This window comes from Phyllostomus hastatus, unplaced genomic scaffold (assembly GCF_019186645.2).
Source record: "Phyllostomus hastatus isolate PE091 unplaced genomic scaffold, TTU_PhHast_1.1 phas_contig_34, whole genome shotgun sequence".
Classification (NCBI taxonomy): Eukaryota; Metazoa; Chordata; class Mammalia; order Chiroptera; family Phyllostomidae; genus Phyllostomus; species Phyllostomus hastatus.
This window is the reverse complement of record NW_025333857.1, coordinates 58,602,345-58,622,267: the sequence shown is the minus strand read 5'-3', so window position 1 is coordinate 58,622,267 and position 19,923 is coordinate 58,602,345. Positions and strand designations below refer to the sequence as shown.

Sequence of the window (19,923 nt, the reverse complement as noted above, 5' to 3'; positions counted from 1 at the left end):
AGCGCGTGTGTGTGTGTTTGTAAGGACATATAACTCGGGGCACCTTTCGTTTGCTAGTTCTCTTGACTTCTTAGTATTTGGAGCTACAGAGATGGCCACCCTACTTCCATATTGTTCCAGCATTATCATGACTTCATTTTCTCTAGTTGCAGATAAGAACTTTCAGAGGAGCACACCTCCCTCAAAATGATTGTCTAATATATCATTTTGCCTACTCATGAGAGGGCATCCGGATAGGAAAAAGCTGGCTCTGGTGGCAAGTGACTGTCGTGTCTTCTCAGGGCGTGTCCCCTCCAGGAAAGTCTCCTGCAAAACAAGCAGATGTCCACTGATGCCCCACACCTGCACTTGTATGTAATGCGGCATCTTACGCGGACACAGGTAGTACAGGAGACATAGTGCAGTGTCAAAGAAGTTGTACTTGATATCCTCACAGATTCAAGAGGATATTATAGTGACCAAATCAGGCCACATTGCTGTATAATAACACCAATCAGAACAAAAACATGCTTCTGAAAATAAAAAATTGGATTGCCTAATTCTCTTACTCATCACTAATATATGGACTTTCAATGTTAATTTTATATGCAGTTAGAAAAAAGGCACAAATTTAGAATTAAAAGAAACAACATTTTAAGAGTACAAGATTATATACTATTGTGTCTCTAGACTGCATTACTGTAAGTGACTTTTAACATTTTTTATTTTTTAAAAGATTTTATTAATTTATTTTTAGAGCAAGGGGAAGGGAGGGAGAAAGAGAGGGAGAGACGTCGATCTGTTGCTTCTTGTATACCCTGGACTGGGGACTGAACCTGCAACCCAGGCATGTGCCCTGACTGGGAATCAAATAGGCGGCCTTTAGCTTTGCAGGACAATGTCCAACCAACTGAGCCACACCAGTCAGTGCTATAGCTCAGGGCTCTAAGTGATGCCTGTTTACATTTTTCTCTATTTCTCAAACTTTCTTTTGGAAAAAAAGGCATAATAATTCAAGAAATTAGCTTTATGCCATCATTTAGATATGATGTAGGGAAAGCAGCTGACAGACCATTATTGAGAATTACTGATAGTTAATGAGAATTATCCTTATCATCTCTCATGAATTATGTGTCCCTTTTAAGTAAACTGTATTATAAGTTATCAGAATGTAAATGTATGAAAATACTTCACCAATTTGAGTTCCTGCCAAAAAAATGCAAGTATGACACTTGAAAAAGTCTTGTGAATATTCAAACTTAACATATGAGTGAACAGCAATTTTGCTGATAAATTATAAGGACTGTCCTTTGTATTTTAAAAAGTGGTCAGACATTATATGCTGGATGGTAGGATGTTTCCTCTCTCCCCATTCTCTGATAACTAGAGCATGGACATGAGACTTAGTCATGATTTAATAGCCCTATATGGAACTTGGAATCTTGAGGGATTAACACAAAGGCGTGTGGGGCCATTAGTAATTGTTCTGGGCAGAGATTGTGGAATCCAGGGTCTGGTGGAGTAGCGTCATCTTGTGAACCATGCTTGTAGCAGCAACTTGACTAATGCCATCTCTGCCCTCATTCATGACCCAGCCTGGTTCTCAAGAGTGTAGTAGATCCCATAGATAATCTGACACCCATCACTATTAGTGACAATAGGCTAGTTTATGCTACAGCAACAAATGTCTATTTATTGAGACTTTTGCACTGCATGTCCCTTTGAATGTCTTGTGGCTCTCATTCAAAGGCCTTGCACACTGTAGGGGTTAATATCGGTGTTCCAAACAGAATTGAATGACTTTTCTACTAAGTAATTTTTCTTGTTTTGGATATGTCTAGTAGGCACTTAGCTGTGACCTGCCAGCCCAGTCAGCAGAAGATATATTGAGTGTCCACGGCAGGCCGGATACTGTTCAGATACTGGAGATACAGACAGGAAAGAGATAGCTTCCCTTCCTTTCCGAGGCTTACATCTTCACTGACAGAAGCTAGAACGTAAACATGTAAACCAATAAATAAGACAATTTGGTGGGGGACGGGATTATAAGGGGACTAAAGGGTAATGGGAAAAATACTATAACAATTAAATTAAAAAGAGAAAATTTGGGTATAGATGAGGGATATGAAGATGGTAAAGTGGAATAATGCAGTGGGGGAGAGGGGGCCACTTTAGCTAGGGTAGTCACGGGTAGATTTTGCGGTAAGCAAAGTAGATAGGAAGATCTACAGAAAGAGCAGTCCTGGGTGAAGAAACCATCAATGCAAATGTCCTGAGACAGAAGTGAACTCACTTGGTGTGTGTGCTTAGAATCTAGTGAGTGAGAGGTGAGTGGGAAGAAATCAAGTTGCAGAGTGTGGTCTGGGGGGGGGGGCGCATTAGGGACCACAGCAAGGATTTCAAACAGGAAGCCTTTGTAAGATTTTAAGCAGGAAAGTGATATGCTGTGAATTGACTTACGCATTCTGGTTGTTCTGTGCAAGTTGAATTTTAGAGAAGAAGCATAGGGGAAGAGGAATTGGTTAGGTTAGGGACCTGTGGCAAAAAGCAGATAAAAGATACTGCATGCTTAGAGTGGCAGCCATGGAGAAGTGGTTTCCACTGGCTGTTCTCAAGCACAGATGTTCTTTTACAAGAGGTCGTGCTAGCATGCATGCCACGTCAGCATGCGCTTTCCAATGTACAGCTGCAGCATGAGATTCAGAGTCTGCAATGGGATACGGAGCAGGTACGTGCATGCTACTCACTGCTTGCTGTGAAGGAGAGGATGCAATGCCAGAAGGCATTCTCCTTTACAGGAAGGCCAGCACTGTGATCAGGACAGTACGACGGGGCTGAAACTTGCACCCAGGAACATTCACATACTGAGCGTTCGTCCCTGCTTTGGAGATCTGTGAACTGTGAATGCCCTTCTCTAAAAGATAAACGTGCCTATCTGTAGTAAGCAAAGGGAACAGTAGAGTACATCACACAATGAATAAAAGCATGAAACTTTAAATATATGAAACATTTACTATGACCATGAAAAAGTGCAAGTGTTGGGCACTAAACTAGGTGAAGGGAAATTGCTGTTGAGAGAGGAATGACTTACTGTGGCACTCTCTCAGTTGTGTTAATTGTATATTCTTAATGTTCTAGGAAACAGATTTTAAAATCAATCTAGGTTACTCTTTTAGAGGAAAAAAAACTTGAATCTCAAAACTATCATTCACACATATTTATTTCCATTGCAATGATCGCTTAACTAGGAATAAACATTTTCTAGGGTCTGTTATCTAACATAGGATCTCTTAGGATACTATAAAATTTAGAAGGATTTCCTAGCTAGCCAGGTCTTATATATCTAACTTAATAGCAGAAATCACTATATAACTAGAGAAATGAATTAAAATTTGATTGGATTCTGGGATACCAAGGTGCTGCCCTCGAGAAATAATGTAACTTAGGGACAAAATAAGAAGTTGTTTATGTATTCGAACACTTACTTCCATCCCCCAGTCCTTGATCTGCACCCATGACCCTGAGAATGAGAAGCCTGTTTCTGAGATTCTCATTTAAAGAGCAAGGCCAAGTTGAGATGAACTTGGACACAGCCCTGGTGTAGAATTGATTTACCTTGTTTTAGATCTGTGGAATGTCTGATTTTTTTTTCATTTTGGTAGAAACACAATTTGCCAGCCAGACTGGAAATGCTTTCTGTTTTTTCCATCAACACTCCTGGGCTCTCTCCCTACAGCTCTTCTCCGTCCGATACTTTCCCTCTTTAACTTCGGTTCTTATATTCCTTATGGAAGTGGAGTTCCCCAACTAGTCAGGGAAAGGTCACTCTAGAACAAGACGAATTGTGAGGCCAGATGGTGAGCATGATTCGGCTGATGGGGTTGTGGAGATGTGAGGGAAGGCGGGGTGGGTAACAGGATCAGGTTCTGCAGCTGTGACCTGATGTTCCAAAATATCCTCCTTCCTCCCCGCTCTTGGCGTCCACATTCCAGCACCTCTCCTTCCATCTTTGTGGGCAGCAGGGCCCTCGCAGATGGGCTTGACGGGTGTGTGAGACAGGAATGAAGCTTGCTCTAGGAAGAGCGAATTCTGTTCTTTATTCCAACCCAGATATGTTTCTGAACATCCTTCTCCCCATGCTACTTGTAATATTGGCAAACCACGCAGAATGTAACTACTCGTGTTCAGCACACTTAGAGACAGTGTTCCTGGGATTCAAATGGCCATCAGCCCATCATGATGTCTCCATGATGTCACCTCCACCTGATCCTGCAGGTACCTCAAGCTAAAGATATGAACTGAGGTCCTCATCTCTGCTCTCGCCTCACTTCAGAAAACACCAACCTTTTCCCCTGTGTCTCCTCCTGCAGTGAAAAGTAGCACTGTTCTTCCCTCACCCATCTGGATAACCTGGGAGGCATCCTAGACGCCTGCATCTTCCTTATCCATTTCTTGCAGTCCATCTCCTAAGTACTTTTCTACTCCTTCGATACGTCTCTCCTCATGGTCATGGCCCCAGTTCAAGCTCTCATTATTTCTCCTCTGGAATTTGGAAACATCTGATGCTTTTGCCTTTACTTTTATCTGGATCATCTTTTTCATCCACTCTGTTACAGTGTTGTATATTTAATGAGACTCTAACCAATGAGACCAATGAAATTAAACTCTTATAAGAGGAGGGGTAGATGAGGATCATTATTTCTTGCAAGTTCTGCAGGTTATTATAGTGTGTGGCTAGGGCTGAGAATCACTGATGAGCTGGAGAAATTTGCAATGTCTGAGTCAGGCCATGTGCAAGGTCTTCATGACCTTGGACATCTTATCTGCTGCCACTTCTGCTTCTGACTTTACAATAAATAACCATAATCCACATGTGCTTCCTCTTACTTTCATGCTGTTGCGTACCATTCCCTGGTTTTATGCCTTAGTCCGTGGGGACTCACTCGTCCTTCAGAAACATTCTGGAACTAAAGCCCTGTTTCTGTGGGGCGCCGTGTTGTTTTCTTCTACATCTCGGTAGGTATTGAGTTGACTCGTGAGAAACCCCAAAATGATTTGGGGCTTCTGTGCTTCTGTGTGCTTCCTCACTTTACCCTCATGTCTTCCTCCTTACACCCAGGTGCAAGCTCGAGGACTCTCTTACCGTCAGGATGGTGTTATGTCAGAGCTTTGTGAAATGCCAGGTCTTTGTGGTCCAGAACGTGCCTCCATGTTCTGCCCCAGAGGAACTCTGCCCTGTGCTGTGCTATGCCAGCCTTTACCCAGTATGCCACCCACAGTGTAGGTCCGGGAGTCAGGTGGGCGTGCACTGTGCAGAGGGTTTCGCATGCTGGTCTCAGTTTGATCCTCGCTGCACCGTACGGAGTAGACAGGGCGCTATTACTCGCTCACTTTGCGGATGTGGGCATTGGAGGTCCTTTTCACTGTTCTCAACCTGACTTATAGGCATGTACTTGAGTCTCTACAGATTGTGTGTTGACAGGGTCCACAGTGTACTATGACCCGACTGAATGATGATTACCTACTTATTATTAAGGGGGCTCGGGTGTAGTTTTTGTTTTTAGAAGCCTGTTGGTAAATCCCTAATTTCAAGAAACTTAATTTCGTGATGTTCACTCACTATTATTTAGGAGCCTAATCACCTTGCAATTTTCCAGGCTCCGTCTTCCTCTTATGTAGTCCATCATCATCCTTTGGTCAGTTTGGTCTGTGGTACCTCTGTGGAAGAGGAGGGAACACTTGTGCAGTTGGGTTTAGATGTTCTTTTTTGGAGGCCTCTACTACGAGTTCCTTAAATTACTCAATCAATTCTTGACGATCCAAACACAGGGCTGAGGCTGTGTCATGGGGCCCGACCACAGTACTGAAAACAGCGCTTTTCGGTGAGAAGAAGGGAAGGGGACTCTGAGTTCCTCAAGGACGCGTCCGTGCAGACGAGCTCTGCACGGCGTCAGGCCACAGCGTTTCCCACTTCTCGTCTGCAGTCAGGCAAGGCTCCTTGCATTCATTTTTGGGGAGAGATCGAAAATTTAGGCCTGTTAGACTAGTTTGTGAGGCCATGGCTTTTGTTTTAAAAAATCTCGCTCTTCTTGAATTTAGACATTAGAAGAAATTATAAATAACAAATGACTACATCTGACTTCTGTCATTTTTGAACAAAGTCACACAGTCTGAGCAAGTCCGTGTGAATAAGGATTTCCCTTCTACTGCCTGGCGGGAGCAAGAGATCATTTTGTTTTAAATAAATCTATTGAGACGCATGTTGCTGGTGTCTAATCAAGCCCTGGATTTGAGTTCAATTAGAGCTTTGATACAAGGAAGGGGAAAGGACACTTGGAAGAATGCTGTCCCATTCATGAAGGACTTGCCTGTTTTAGTCCCCGAGTAAATGGAATAATGGGGCCATGCATGTGCCATCCAAGCGTTTTCCTCCCTGGGAATGATCCCTTTCCCGGCTTCTCAATGAATAATGCATCATTTCGGAAACTCAAGAGGCATTCCTTTGATTTTCCTGTATGTTTAGCTTTCTGAGTGATTTTTGAGCAAGGCAATGTGAGGACTTGGAATAAATACTTTATTAACAGATTTATTTGAAGTTCAAATAGCTTCTTGGCTCTTGTCTCCTGCTATCTGCAATATTTTTTTTTCTCTCCAAGGAAAGTTAAGGTATTGCATTTATTAGAAAATGAAGCACCTTGGACAGTTTTCAGAGTGAATGGCAGTGTACAACCAATACACATTTGTGTTTTCGAACAAAGAGCTTTACAGGGATACTTTTCTCCCATCTTTATTTTCATTTCTCCGCTAAAAAGGTTCAAAAAAGAAAGCTCACATTCAGCACAACTGGGCTCTTTGGAGACTAAACCTTGTTTGTTTACATTTTGTGAAACTCATTCCTTGAGGCCAGTCCAAGGCCACCGCCACCCCAGGCCAAGCCCGCGTCCACCCAGGCCAGGGCCATTTAAATCTGAAAACTCAGAAGCTCTTCTGGGATCGTCTCTATTTGCTGTCTGCTCCTTGTGTAGCTTCTTACGCATGTGGGGGAGATGCAGTGGGACCTGACAGTGCCACCCGTTCTCCTGGCGCCTGTGCCCTTAGCTGAGGACCCCAGGTCATCCCGGGCCAGCACGGTGGGAGATGGGAATGCTGTTTCACAAGCTCCGTTTTCCCTGGAAGCCAAACGAGTGATGTCAGGAACTCAAGAGCTGGCATTAAGAATATAACCTATATCTCCACTCCTTTTACAGTGGTAGTAAACGCTTAATGATTCAGAGTAGTTGAGGAAGAAAGAGAATAAATAACGTTGATCTACATTGGTAAAACATCTAAAGCATAAAACTTGGGTTAAAATATTTAATTTTATTCATTTGAAGAATTGGGAGTACAACAGTATTTTCTGGAACATGGGCTCTGGATTCAGCCACTAGAAGTGGAAACTCTGGGGTTTGCCTCCTGTCCGCCAGTTTCTAGTATCACGGCTTTGCGCAAATTGTTTAACTTTCCTGGGTCTCAGTTTTCTCATCTGCAGGGTGGGACAACAGTGTCTCTCTCATTTGGCTGTTGTGTGGTAAATGAGTTAATATTCAAAAACCACATAGGAAAGCACCACTTAAGTGACTGTTGAATAAAAATAAAAGTAAACAAACATCTTATTGTTGGAAATGGCTCTTTCGAAAGAGGCTCATGCTACTGAGCAGATACGAACATTATTGTTATTGTTACTGCTAAAGTATACTGAGTGATTTTTTTCTTAGCACTCATTTACTCCTCACAACAAAGCTAATGAAGTAAATGTAATCTTTATTTTTTAGAGGAGAAAACTGAGGCATGAAAAATAATTTGCCCAAATTCACCCAGTTTAGTAAATGTCAGAGCAAGGGTGTGAGCCCAGTTGACCCGAATCCAGAAACTGCGCCTCAGCTAGCTATGGAACAGCATTCGTTAGAGTGCTGACCTTTGGCCTGAAAACAGTCTTACGCTATTGAGAACCATACCTCTCTCTGTAAGCGTCCAAGTGTGTAACCCGGATGTAGTTTTTCATGTCTCAGTTGCTTAGCAACTCTGTGTTTTGCTCAAAGTAATTATCATCATAAATGCCTCACAAATATTCAGTTTTAGTAGGGTCTGCACTAATAAGATTTTATTAAATTGATTATTTGATCATCATTAAAACTTCTGATTATTCAGACTATGAATAACGTTTGATTTCAGATGGTGATCTGGTGGCTTTGAATTTCAGTATTTTTATATTAAACTGATATTATTTCACCTTATGGTTGGTTGCTTGCTTCATAATTATATACATACATATTTTCGTTCTCTCTTTTTAAAATCCTCCCGATCTCCATCCCTGTCCCTGTAGGAGCCTTCATCATCTGCTGGACTCCTGGGCTGGTCTTGTTACTTCTCGACGTGTGCTGCCCGCAATGCGACGTCCTGGCCTACGAGAAGTTTTTCCTCTTGCTTGCTGAATTCAACTCTGCCATGAACCCCATCATCTACTCCTACCGCGACAAGGAGATGAGCGCCACCTTCCGGCAGATCCTGTGCTGCCAGCGCAGTGAGAGCTCCAGCGGCCCCACGGAAGGCTCCGACCGCTCAGCTTCCTCCCTCAACCACACCATCTTGGCTGGAGTTCACAGCAACGACCACTCCATGGTTTAGAAAGGAAACGAGGAAGGCAGCCATCATCCATTGAGGGATGAAGAGCCTCCCCCCTACCCAAATGCCAGGGCGAGGTGTGGGGTGTCAGACAGAGGAAAAATAAACTCATGTACTTAAACACTAACCAATGGCAGTATTTGTTCCTAGACCCAGCAAGACTTGATAAACATTGAAAATTAGCTCATGTGACAAACCTCATCTGGATCCCCATCCCTTCTGAGATTAGAAAGTGGAGACCTTATCGTGGAATTTATAAATAGACGCTGGAGTGTCCATGTAGACAGACTACACTAACTAGACTTGAAAGGGTTGTGTGTGGCTTGGTGCAGGTCAGAGTCAATTCTGACTAATTGAATCCACAACTTCATTTACATACAGACTTCCCGTTTTTGTTTTTAAAGGATACATTTCATTTCATAAACATGTTTATGCCTATCAGCATGCTTGCGATGGATAAGACTATAGACTGTTTTGAAACTACCGTAACTTCATTTTTTTCCGTATGTAGGAAAACTGTAAATTAGAATTATTCTTTTTAGAAAGCATGCGTGGAGTGTATGTATGCAGGATGCCTTACTTAAAAAGATAAAAGGATATTAATTTCAAATCTTCTAGAACATAGAAGAACCTAGATGTCAAAGCTGTTATTTGTTTAGGTTATGAAACAAACAATACTCTAATCACAATATTACCTTTCATTAAAGTGTTGTAACACATATAAAACAAAAATGGGATGTAAGTTTATTATCAAAATAACATGTACTCTAAAAAAGGCATAGAAGATGCACATTAATATTGTTCCCATATATTTATATCAAGTACATTCTAATTATTAGTACATCTGAGGAATTTTTAAATAGTCTGTGTTTTTCTGTATTATGAAATAATACATAGTCATTGTAGAAAACTTGAAAAATGCAGACATGTATAAAACAAAATATAATTACTGATAATACCACAACCCAGAGGTAACCACCGTTAACAGCTCTCCCCCCACCCCGTGTATGCCTATATATACATATTATATGCCTTTTTATATAATTGGGATCATCCTGTAAACAATTTTATAACCAAGATTTTTTTCGCTACCGAATTGCCATATTTAATATCCTATGGCATTAAAAATTTTACAAAAACATAATTTTCATGACTATATAATATTCCATGTAATGGGTACAACTCAGTTTATTTAACCATTTCCATATTGTTGATTACTTAGGTTATTTCTAATTTTCATTATTACAAATGATGTTGCAAAAATTTTATGTACATAAAACTGTCCATATAATTGATTATTTACTTAGGACATGTTCCCATGAAGGATTTTTTTTTTAAATGTGAAATGTCTTTTTATACTCATACCTTTTATAAAAAGGGATTTCCTGCTTTGCACCGCACGGGTGACAATTGTGAGGAAAGCCAGTTAAATGACCTTTTTACAAAGGAAGCCCAGTGGTTAGTTTAGAGTGACTTTTTTCTATATACAGAACAAAATGAACTAGAAACAGTCAGCTGGCACAAATAACCAGGATACCCTAATTCATATGTATAGTAATTCCAAATTTTGCTTGAGGGACCAATGATTCAGCTCTCGGTAGCCATACCTGTAACGTGTCATTAGAATTCAAGAAAATGCAAAATCAAATGTGCCAAGTGAGTGAAGGATCTTCTTCATAATAAGTATCTTGGGACCCTTCTGTAGCAAATTGGTTGAGTGTCAATATGTGACTGGATACCTTGTATTCTCTCAGAATCACCCCAGATAGACTGCGGCCATATTAGGTGATACCTACTTAATTCATTGTCTGGGAAAACGAGTGATCGCACCAGTTTGTTGTAGTAAGGAACCAGTGAAGTCACAGTCGTGAAGCAGGTCTGGGAAAGTCGGGAGGACGTTTAGGAGGAAGATGTCCAGAAGGAGGATGAGCGTCTGGGGAGGGGAAGCCCGTGCATGGTCACCATTGGGACGGAGGGCAGACAGACGTGTGGAGTGCCCAAAGTGAAAAGAGTATGGGTAACCTGTTAGCAGAAAGGTGTTTGCACACACTTCATACAACGCAGAGCTTTTTATACTGGAAGTGAAAGGGATGAACTTGGACTTGTACTCATGTGCATGTATTCTGAAGGTGATATGGACTCTTTGACATTAAAAACATACTAATTGGACCTTAATAAATCCTTCCCAATCAGTGTCTGGCAATGTGTGGTTCTGGTCAGTGCTATTCTCTTGTTCAAGTCTTCGGTTCGCGTTGCACGCCTCCTTTCTTCCCGTGACCTTCTTTGTTTCTGACTTCTGGGGTGAAGCTCCCACCGTGTGCTTCCCCAGCTCAGAACTGCTGTTTTCAGTCTGAGGGATACATTTTTCCAGTGTCCCGTTTATGCTGCGTTAAAGTCTGAGGACACTACGTTACTTCAACTGTATAACTGTGAGAGTAAGGTTCTTTTGGAAAAAAAACCCTGATTTTATAAGATGATTTTTTTTTATGTTGGCTTATGAATAACTCTGACTAGGAGTTTATAATGTCACATGGTCTTTACACTGATAGATTTAGTAATGAGATAAAAATGATCGGTATCTTCCCATTATAGGCTAATTCCATGCTTGTCAATATATTGCTAAGATGTTGGAAAGTGATAAAATGTTTATTCAAGTGAATGTCTTAATGAATATTTGGAAGAGAATTCTGTACCTTTGCATTTAGGTGGATGTTAAGATTTTTTAGAAATCAAAGGTCTTAGAACTCTTCACAGATTAGCCACCGCTCACACATACTAGTCCCCTCTTCTCCACAGTTTCACTTTCCACGGTTTCCGTGCCCATGGTCAACCACAGTCTGAAAATACATGGAAAATTCCAGAAACAATTCCTAAGTCATAAATCGCATGCTGTTCTAAGTAGCGTGATGAAATCTCGAGTGATCTGCTTCACCCCACCAGGACGTGGACCGCCCCTTTGTTCAGCATCTCCACACTGAGGACACTCTTCCCCCAGCCTGGTCCTCACTGCGTGGCCACCTTGGCTATCAGATGGACGGTCACAGCACTGTGGTCACGTTGCCCTTATTTTGCTTCTTAATGACCCCAGCGTGCAAGAGTAGAGGTGCTGTGGGTATTCCAAAGAGAAGCTGTGACACGCTTTAAGTCAAAAGGTTCTTAAGGTTCTTAAGAAGGAAAGAAAAAATCACAAGCCGAGGTTTCTAAGATCTACGGTAAAAACAAATCCGTGAAATACAATATTTTGAGAGAGAAAGACCACATTCGTATAACTTATTAGAGTATACTGTAATGACTATTTTATTATTAGTTATTGGCTTACTGTGTTTAATTGATGAATTTTTATTGGCAGGTATGCATAAGAAAAACATAGCACATACAGAGTTCAGGACTTTCTGTGGCTTTAGGCATCCACTGGGGGACTTGGAATGTCTCCCCAAGGACAAGAAAGGATTACTGTGTTACCTTTTTTTCATATAGGAGGCCAATAATTTCTATATTCAGCTAATGTTACACAATTAGGGAGTCTCACTGGTTTTTGCATTCTCTTTCCTAATGATTGCCTTAGGTTACACTCTTCATCTTCTAATTTATTCCGTTGTTCTCTCCGTTTCTGAAATGTCAATGTGTGACATTTCTAGCCCTTCTTTTTAAACCGAGTGTGATTCATGCTAGATACAAACTGTTGAAACGTGTATTTATCAGGTCTCTTCATACCAAGGTAAACAGAAAATTTTTATGTAAAGACCTTTGGAAACACATTTTTTATTTTTTAACAGAGCAAGCTTCTCCTGATCCCCACCCCTCAGTAGGATTGGGTTTCATCTGTGTATTGGGCTGGTTTGGGTTTAGACACTGTCTGACAGGAGACACGTGTGGAACTAGAAGGGCCAGAATGGGCTCCCAAGCTGGACCATTTGTGCTGTAACATTCTCCTGTACCTTGTATAGTCTACGTAGTAAACCTCTCATTCTCCCCCTGAATTTATAATGCTCATAAGTCACAGATTATTCACTAATAATCTGCTTAATGGTGTGGCATGTAAAGGCCATTTTTAAATGTAATGCGGAGGTTGGCAAACTTAGACACATGGGCCAAATCTACCTGTTTTTGTATGACTTCTGTGGTAGGGATGGGTTTTACATCTTTATACGATTGGGGAAAAAAGAATATCCTGTGATGCGTGAGAATGATGTGGCGTTCAGATGTGAGTGGCCGTAAATGGAGTTTTCCTGGCGCCCAGCCGCACTCACGGGGTCAGGCGTTGTCCGTGGCCGCTTTTGCCCCACAGCAGTGCCGCTGCAGAGCTGCAGCGGAGGCCGTTTCTCAGTCTCTGAAATATTAACAGCCTGACCCTTTACGGGAAAAGCGTGCCAACCTGTGATTGAGAGAATTCCATTTTCAATCAGGCTATCCTCATCTGACCATATGTTTACTGGGAGAGGAGAGAGAAATTGGGCACACTTATCATCTCTCGAGCACCAAACTGCAGAGAAAATTATCACAACTGCATGCTTAATAATAAGAATAATTTTATTTTGAAACAATCTCAAGCTGACAGAAAAGTTTGCTGGGTTTATAGGACGTTTTCCCCGAACCATTTATAAGTTGCCAGCACGGTGGCCCGTCACCCTTGAGTCCTGTGTGATCGTGACAGACCAGCACCTGGTCCTCAACCCCCTCGAGGCGATCATCGAAATGAGGAAGTTAGCAAGGATGCATAAACTGACATGCGGTTCACAGGCCCCATTCAAGTTTAACCTATTTTTTTTCCAATAATGTTTCTTATAGTGAAAGAATCCTGTCTAGGATTACTGCTTATATTTAGTTGTCCTATCTCTTAAGTCTTTAATCTTGAGCTGCCCCTCCGTGTTTTCCTGACCTTTATGTCCTTGACATTTAAAGAGCATAGGTCAGTTAGTTTATAGAATGTCCCTCAACCCACGTTCCTCTGATATTTCCTCATGATTAGAATCACGTTGTTTACCTTAAACAAAACAACACGGAAATGTGGTTGTGGTTCTCACTGTGGTTCATCCCGTGGCGGAGCACGTGACGCTGCCTTGTTCCTTTATTTAGTGACATTAACTTGGATTGCTTGATTAAGGGGATTCTGCCAGGTTTCTCCACTGTGAGAAGAACTACTTTTTTCTCCCTTTATAATAGGGATTTTGTGGGAAATATTCTGTTCCTCATCAAATTTTGACATCTCGTCTCAGCATCCATTGATAGTGCTTGGATGAATTAACCATTACACTAATGGTTGCCAAATGAATTTCTTTTCTCTTTAAAAAATGCATTAGTTAGCTCTCTACTGTGAGAAAAAATTTTGTCCTCTCAATTATTTATATCAGTATGAGCTCATGACTTCTGATTTTAGTCAATTAGTTGTCGTGTTGCTATCATTTTAAAATTGAACTTTACTTTTGAAATAATTTGGGGCTCATATGCAGTTGTAAAAAATAATATGGAGAGGTCCCTCTACACTTGACCCAGTTTCCCCTAGTGGTGATATCTTGCAAAAGCACAATGTAACATCACAAGCAGGATATTGACATTGATACAGTGAAGGAAGGTATAGAACAGTTCTATCTCCACAAGGATCCTTCCTGTTCACTTTTATAGCTACACTCAGTCCCCATCCCCCCTCATGACCCTTAGCTACCACTAAACCTGCTTTCCATTTCTTCAATTACATTTTAACCATTTTTTATACTGAAGCTTCTACAATTACTTTATAACAGGGATTTCAGGGTGTGGGGGCTGATACATTGGGTTGGCCTAAAAGTCCATTTAGGGTTTTTTTTCCGTAAAATAAAACACATTTTTCATTTTCACCAATAACTTTGGTTTGGATATTTGGAGTATGTCAGCTATCTCCCACATGGTATAACGTTGATTGTTCTCATTTAGTGTCTCAGTTTGATTGCCGTCAACTTCAGCTGGTCTGCCTGACCATGGGGCATTGTCCAGCAAGAAATCTCCAGCATGAAACTTTGCAAACCACTTTTGACACATTTGATCAGTCACAGCACCTACTCCATATACTGCACAAATCTTTTCTTTTTTCATTTCAGTTGCATTTTTACCTTTCTTGAAATAATAATGCATCATATGCTAAAAAATATTGCATCTTTCTTCCATCTTCAATACTAAAATGGCTACATAAAATTCACCAATTTTGATGTTTTATTTTAAATGCACACTGACATGACAACTGTCACAATACAATCTAACAAAATTGTTTTGCATGCAGCTCCAGGCCACTAAATGCTACTAGAGCCATCTTATGGAAAAAAACAAATGAACTTTTTGGCCTAACCAATACTTCCCCTAGGGGGTATGTGTGCATGTAGTCTGTCCAGAGAGAGAAAGGGAATTTTTTTTATTATAAAAGCTGTAGAAATATGTACATATTTTAAGGAATACAGAAATGAAAAAAGTAGAAAGTAAAAATCTCTCTCCAAAGGCCTTGTAGGATGGAAACTAGACCACAGGTATTTGTTAGCTCTTGTTATCTGATAAACGGTAAATACAGACATTCACGGAATGACTTTATGTTTTGTTTTGTGGAACTCTTGGTATCTTCCTGTTGGCATCGGGGGGGCCAGGATTTGTTCTGCTTTGTATGACATTGTCTGTCATTGGTTTGCATCTCACCTCCTAGTTTGCATTTCCCTTTCAGGAAAGGAATCTTGTTTTACTTCATGTCATGCTACTCACACAGCATAGAGCCAAGTAGTACTTAATACTTATTTGTTTAAATAAAATAAAATGTGTGAGTCACAAGTAAAGGCCTCTTCACCAAGAAATATTCCTTAGTTCCATAACCCCGGTCAAGGTTTTCCCTCGTGTTCAAGAATATTGCAGTTAAAATTAAGCAGGAACATGAAAAACCAAGGTCAAGGCCTTTGGATGATATAGTGTTTTATCAATATTCCTTTGTGCTTTCTGAAGTATGTTTTGTTTAACTTAGTTTGATAGGCTTTGCTAATTTTTTATTACTTAGTTTTTAATACTACTCTAGGTTGAATTTATAATGTGATCTATAGCTTATAGAAGATAATCAGACAATTGGCATTTTGATCTTCTCAATAACCTTGTTATACATGAGGGAACTGAATCTCAGAGAAAAAAATGGGGACCTAATTTTTGTTGTATGCCAAATTATTTAAACCTAATGATTTTTTATATTGTAATCCATAATTTCTCATAAGCATTTATCTATGTTTCCTACCCAAGAGATTTCGAGTCCCTTCAGAGGTATGGCACATAATATTTTATAAAATCCTTTAAAGAACTGACCACAGTAAAAGTAATAGAAGGTAACACGGAATTATTAGCAGGTGCATGAATTGTTCATTCTGGTGCTCATTTTGTTGCAGGTGTGTCTGTTCCCAGGTTACTTTATAAATTCTTTGAGAATGAGATAATCTTGTAATTTCCACCTCCTTTTTCTGATTGAAATGACTAGAATGATACCAAGCATATGGTGCCATCTCAAATGATTCTTGCTTGAGAACTGCTAGACCATAATTAGGTGTTGTTATAGTTGTTATTACTATCGCTCATTCCTAAGTTTATTCATTCACTCTTTTTGACAGCCTTCTCTATACTAGGTCCTTAGAATACTGCTGTGAATGAGATATGCAAGATCTCAAATGGAGCTTAGATTTTAGTAGGAGTGAGGGAGAAAATGTGGAGAAATAAGTTAAAAGAAAAATGACCAATTGTGTTCAGAATTATGAGGGAAATTATGGCATGACATATAAATTCAGGAAAATAAAAGGGAGAGAGAAGGCAGGAGAGTAACAACCTTTGAAAGGATAGGCTAGGAAGGCTTCATTTTAGGACAGGAACTATCCTCTGTCCCCTTCGAGCCCTCGCTTTGGGCCTGACTTGCTCAAAGGTGTGGCTCAGTCCAGCTCTTGAACTTGCAACCACTTGTAACCAGTGCACATCACACAACCCATTAGTAAAATGAGCACACACGTAGCGTAAATAGATAGGAATTCCAGGCAAGATGTGTAAATCCTTGTTGAGAGGATGCATGTCATTTGGGAAGAAAGGCATGTATAGACTGTGAGAATGAGGCTTGAAAGATAAGGAGGCATGATCTCTTGAGTAATTTTGAAATTCATTTTATCCTGAGCATTACGGGGGATGAGTGAAAGGATTGAGTGAAGGGATGGCAAAGTCTGGTTTACGCTTCAGAATAAATTAAATAGAAGGCACCCTGGAATAAAAATACAAGTGGAGAAGCTGTCACATGAATTGAGGTGAAAGATGAAGGTGGTAATGAAGGTGCAGAGAAGGAGATGGGTGGATTCGAGAGGTGTTTGGGATCTGGTGATTGTATGGATGAGGTCAGAACCTGGCCACTGGGTAGGTGGGGATATGCTATGGGGAGATAAGAATCAGTCTGGGGAGCAAGTTCACAGGAAAAGGATGATGAGTAGGTTTTTAAACATCTATGAGCTATCCGAGGAGAACTTTGCAGTCGGGAGGTGGCTGTGTGACACATGAAGCTCAGATTACATCTCTGGGCTGATGAGCTAATTTTCCGAGCCTGAGTGCTGCTGATTTCCTGCCCCATTCCTCCTGAAGACAGGAGGCACAGAGCCTTTGATCTGTTTGAATAGGAAGGAAAAAAAAAGGAAGACAATGGAGAAATAAAAGAATAAAACTTAGTAACTGAAAATATTATCTAGAACTATGTAGAGATGTTTCCTTTTAACAAAATGAAGTAGCTATATATAACATATTCAGGGTTTTTTTTTTTTTTTACTTGATAATACATTACAGAGATCTACCTAAGGCTGATAAATATGTTCCTACTTCACTGTGTAGGCAAGGCAGAGATGTTTAGAGCTCATGAATATCTTATTTTCTCCTAATTTCTGGGCTCTTGAATTGTCAACAATTCTTTAGGCAGGTTCATGTAACTAGTGATGGCCAGAGGACTGTGAGTGGGTGTGACAAGTGTCATTTCCAGGCTGAGGAAGTAAAAAGCCCCTGTGCTTTCTCTCCATATATTCCGCCCCCCCCCCACCCCCAGCCCCGGGAGCTGAGCACAGAGATTAAACATGAAGACAGTGAAGTCCTCATCGGCCTGGGACCTTGAGCAACTATGTAGAGCAAAATTCCCACCAACTCATACTGAATGTATAGCATGGCCAAGAAATAAATATTTGCTGTGTTTATGGTGAGATTTTGTGGTTCATTTTTTGTAACATAACCTATCTTATATTGACTAACAAATAGTGTTAAATGTTGATGAATATTATGATACTTTCTTTTTGTTGTTGTTTTTCTGGATCATAGAGAATATGCATTTAAAATTTTAACATTGGTAAAAAAAATACCCCCAAATTGTACCAGGTTGCAGTCCTATGATATATAAGAATATTTGTATCTACATCTTCACCATAACTGGATGCTATCAATTTTTGAAATTCCATTACTTAGAGGAGAGTTTGGATAAAAATCCCCAAATACTTGGAGATAAATCACTTCTAAGTAACATATGGGTAAAAGAAGAAACCTCAAAAGAAATTTAAAATATTTTAAACTAAATACAGTGTATATGCAACTTATCAAAATTTGTGGGGTGCAGTGAAAACAGTGCTTAGAGGGAAATATAAAGCAGTGACTTTACATATTAAGAAAAGAAAGATCTAAAGTCATCTAAGCTTTCAGCTTAGGAAACTACTAAAAGAAGAACAATGAAAACCAAGGTAAACAGTAGAAAATAAATAAGATTGGAGCAAAAAATAAATAAAATTGAAAACAAAACAAAAAACCAGTAGAGAAAATCGATGGAACCCAATACTAGTTCTTTAAAAAGATCAATAAATGGATAAACCTGTAACCAGACTAAGAAAAAAAGGACCCAAATTACCAATATCAAAAGGGAATGAGTGAAGGTGAAAGAAGGTACAGGGAGAATAAATGGTAATGGAAAAAGTACAATAAAAATGAAATATTAAAAAATGGAAGAGGGGACATCACTATAGAACTCGTGGACATTGAAGGATAATGCAGGAATACTATGAACAGCCCTGTGCTCACAACTTTGATAACCTGGGTGGAATGGACCAGTTCCTTGAAAGACAATCTGCTCACCCAGAAGAAATAGAAACTGTGAATAGGTTTGTATCTACTAAAAAAAAATGAATCAATGATCAATAACCTTACAGAGAGCCTCAGGTCCAGATTTTTCACTGGTGAATTCTCCTTAAGGAAGATATTATATCATTTCTCTACAATCTTTCAGAAAATAGAAGCAGAAGGAATACTTGCTAACTCATTCTATGAAACCAGCATCACCCTCATACTAAAACCAAAGATAAAACAAGAAAACTAGAGACCAGTATTTCTCATGAACATGTATGCAAAAACCCTCAGTAAAATATTAGCAAATTGAATCTAACCATGTATAAAAGGAATTGTATACCACAACCAAGTAGAATTTGTTTCAGGTATGAAAGTCTTGTTAAACATTAAAAAAAAACAGTTAATGTAATCCATCATATCAACAGGTAAAAAGAAGAAAAATATTGTTATATCAACAGATGCAGAAAAAACATTTGACAAAACCCAGAGCCCATTCATTATAAATAACTCTCAGTAAACTTGGAGTAGAGGAAAATTCCTCTACTTAATATAGAATACCTACAAGAAAAGCTACAGCTAACACCATACTTAATGATAGGAAACATAGTTTTCTCGCTAAGATCTGGTACAAGGCAAAGATGTCTTCTCTCACCACTCCTTTTCAACACCATACTGGAAATTACAGCTAATGTACTAAGACAAGAAAAGGAAATAAAAGGGGTATAGATTAGGAAAGAGGAAATCAAGATGTCTTCTTGTTTTGCAGTTGTCATGGTTGCCTATGTAGAAAACAAGAACAAATCAACAACAACAACAATAACAAAAAGAAGTGGAACTGATAAGTGATTGTAGTAATGCTGTAAGATACAAGAGTAGCGTGCAAAAAATTAATAACTTTCCTATATGTCAGCAATAAACAGGTGGAATTTGAAATTAAAAACACAATATCATTTGTAGTAGCACTAAAGGAATTAAGTAGTTTTAGTATAAATCTAATAAAACATGTACAAGATCTATATGAGGAAAACTACAAAACTCTAATGAAAGAAATCAAAGAACTAAGTAAATGGAGAGATGTTCCATGTTTATATATAGTAACTCAATATTACTATGATGTCAGTTTTTCCCATATTGATCAGTAGATTCAAAGCCATCCCAACCCAAATCCCA

At 39.7% G+C, this 19,923-nt stretch overlaps 1 protein-coding gene across 8 annotated transcripts in view; it reads left to right on the top strand.

Annotated features, from left to right (window-relative positions):
- The window catches only part of LPAR1 (lysophosphatidic acid receptor 1), a 135,093-nt gene extending 124,250 nt beyond the window's left edge, over nucleotides 1-10,843 (top strand). For all 8 annotated transcript variants that reach the window (XM_045840873.1, XM_045840878.1, XM_045840874.1 and 5 more), the window contains one exon: nucleotides 8,342-10,843. In XM_045840873.1, coding sequence (XP_045696829.1) covers nucleotides 8,342-8,643 — 302 coding nt within the window. In that variant the 3' untranslated portion in view covers nucleotides 8,644-10,843. The remainder of the gene's footprint in view (nucleotides 1-8,341) is intronic.
- Nucleotides 10,844-19,923: the final 9,080 nt, after the last annotated feature.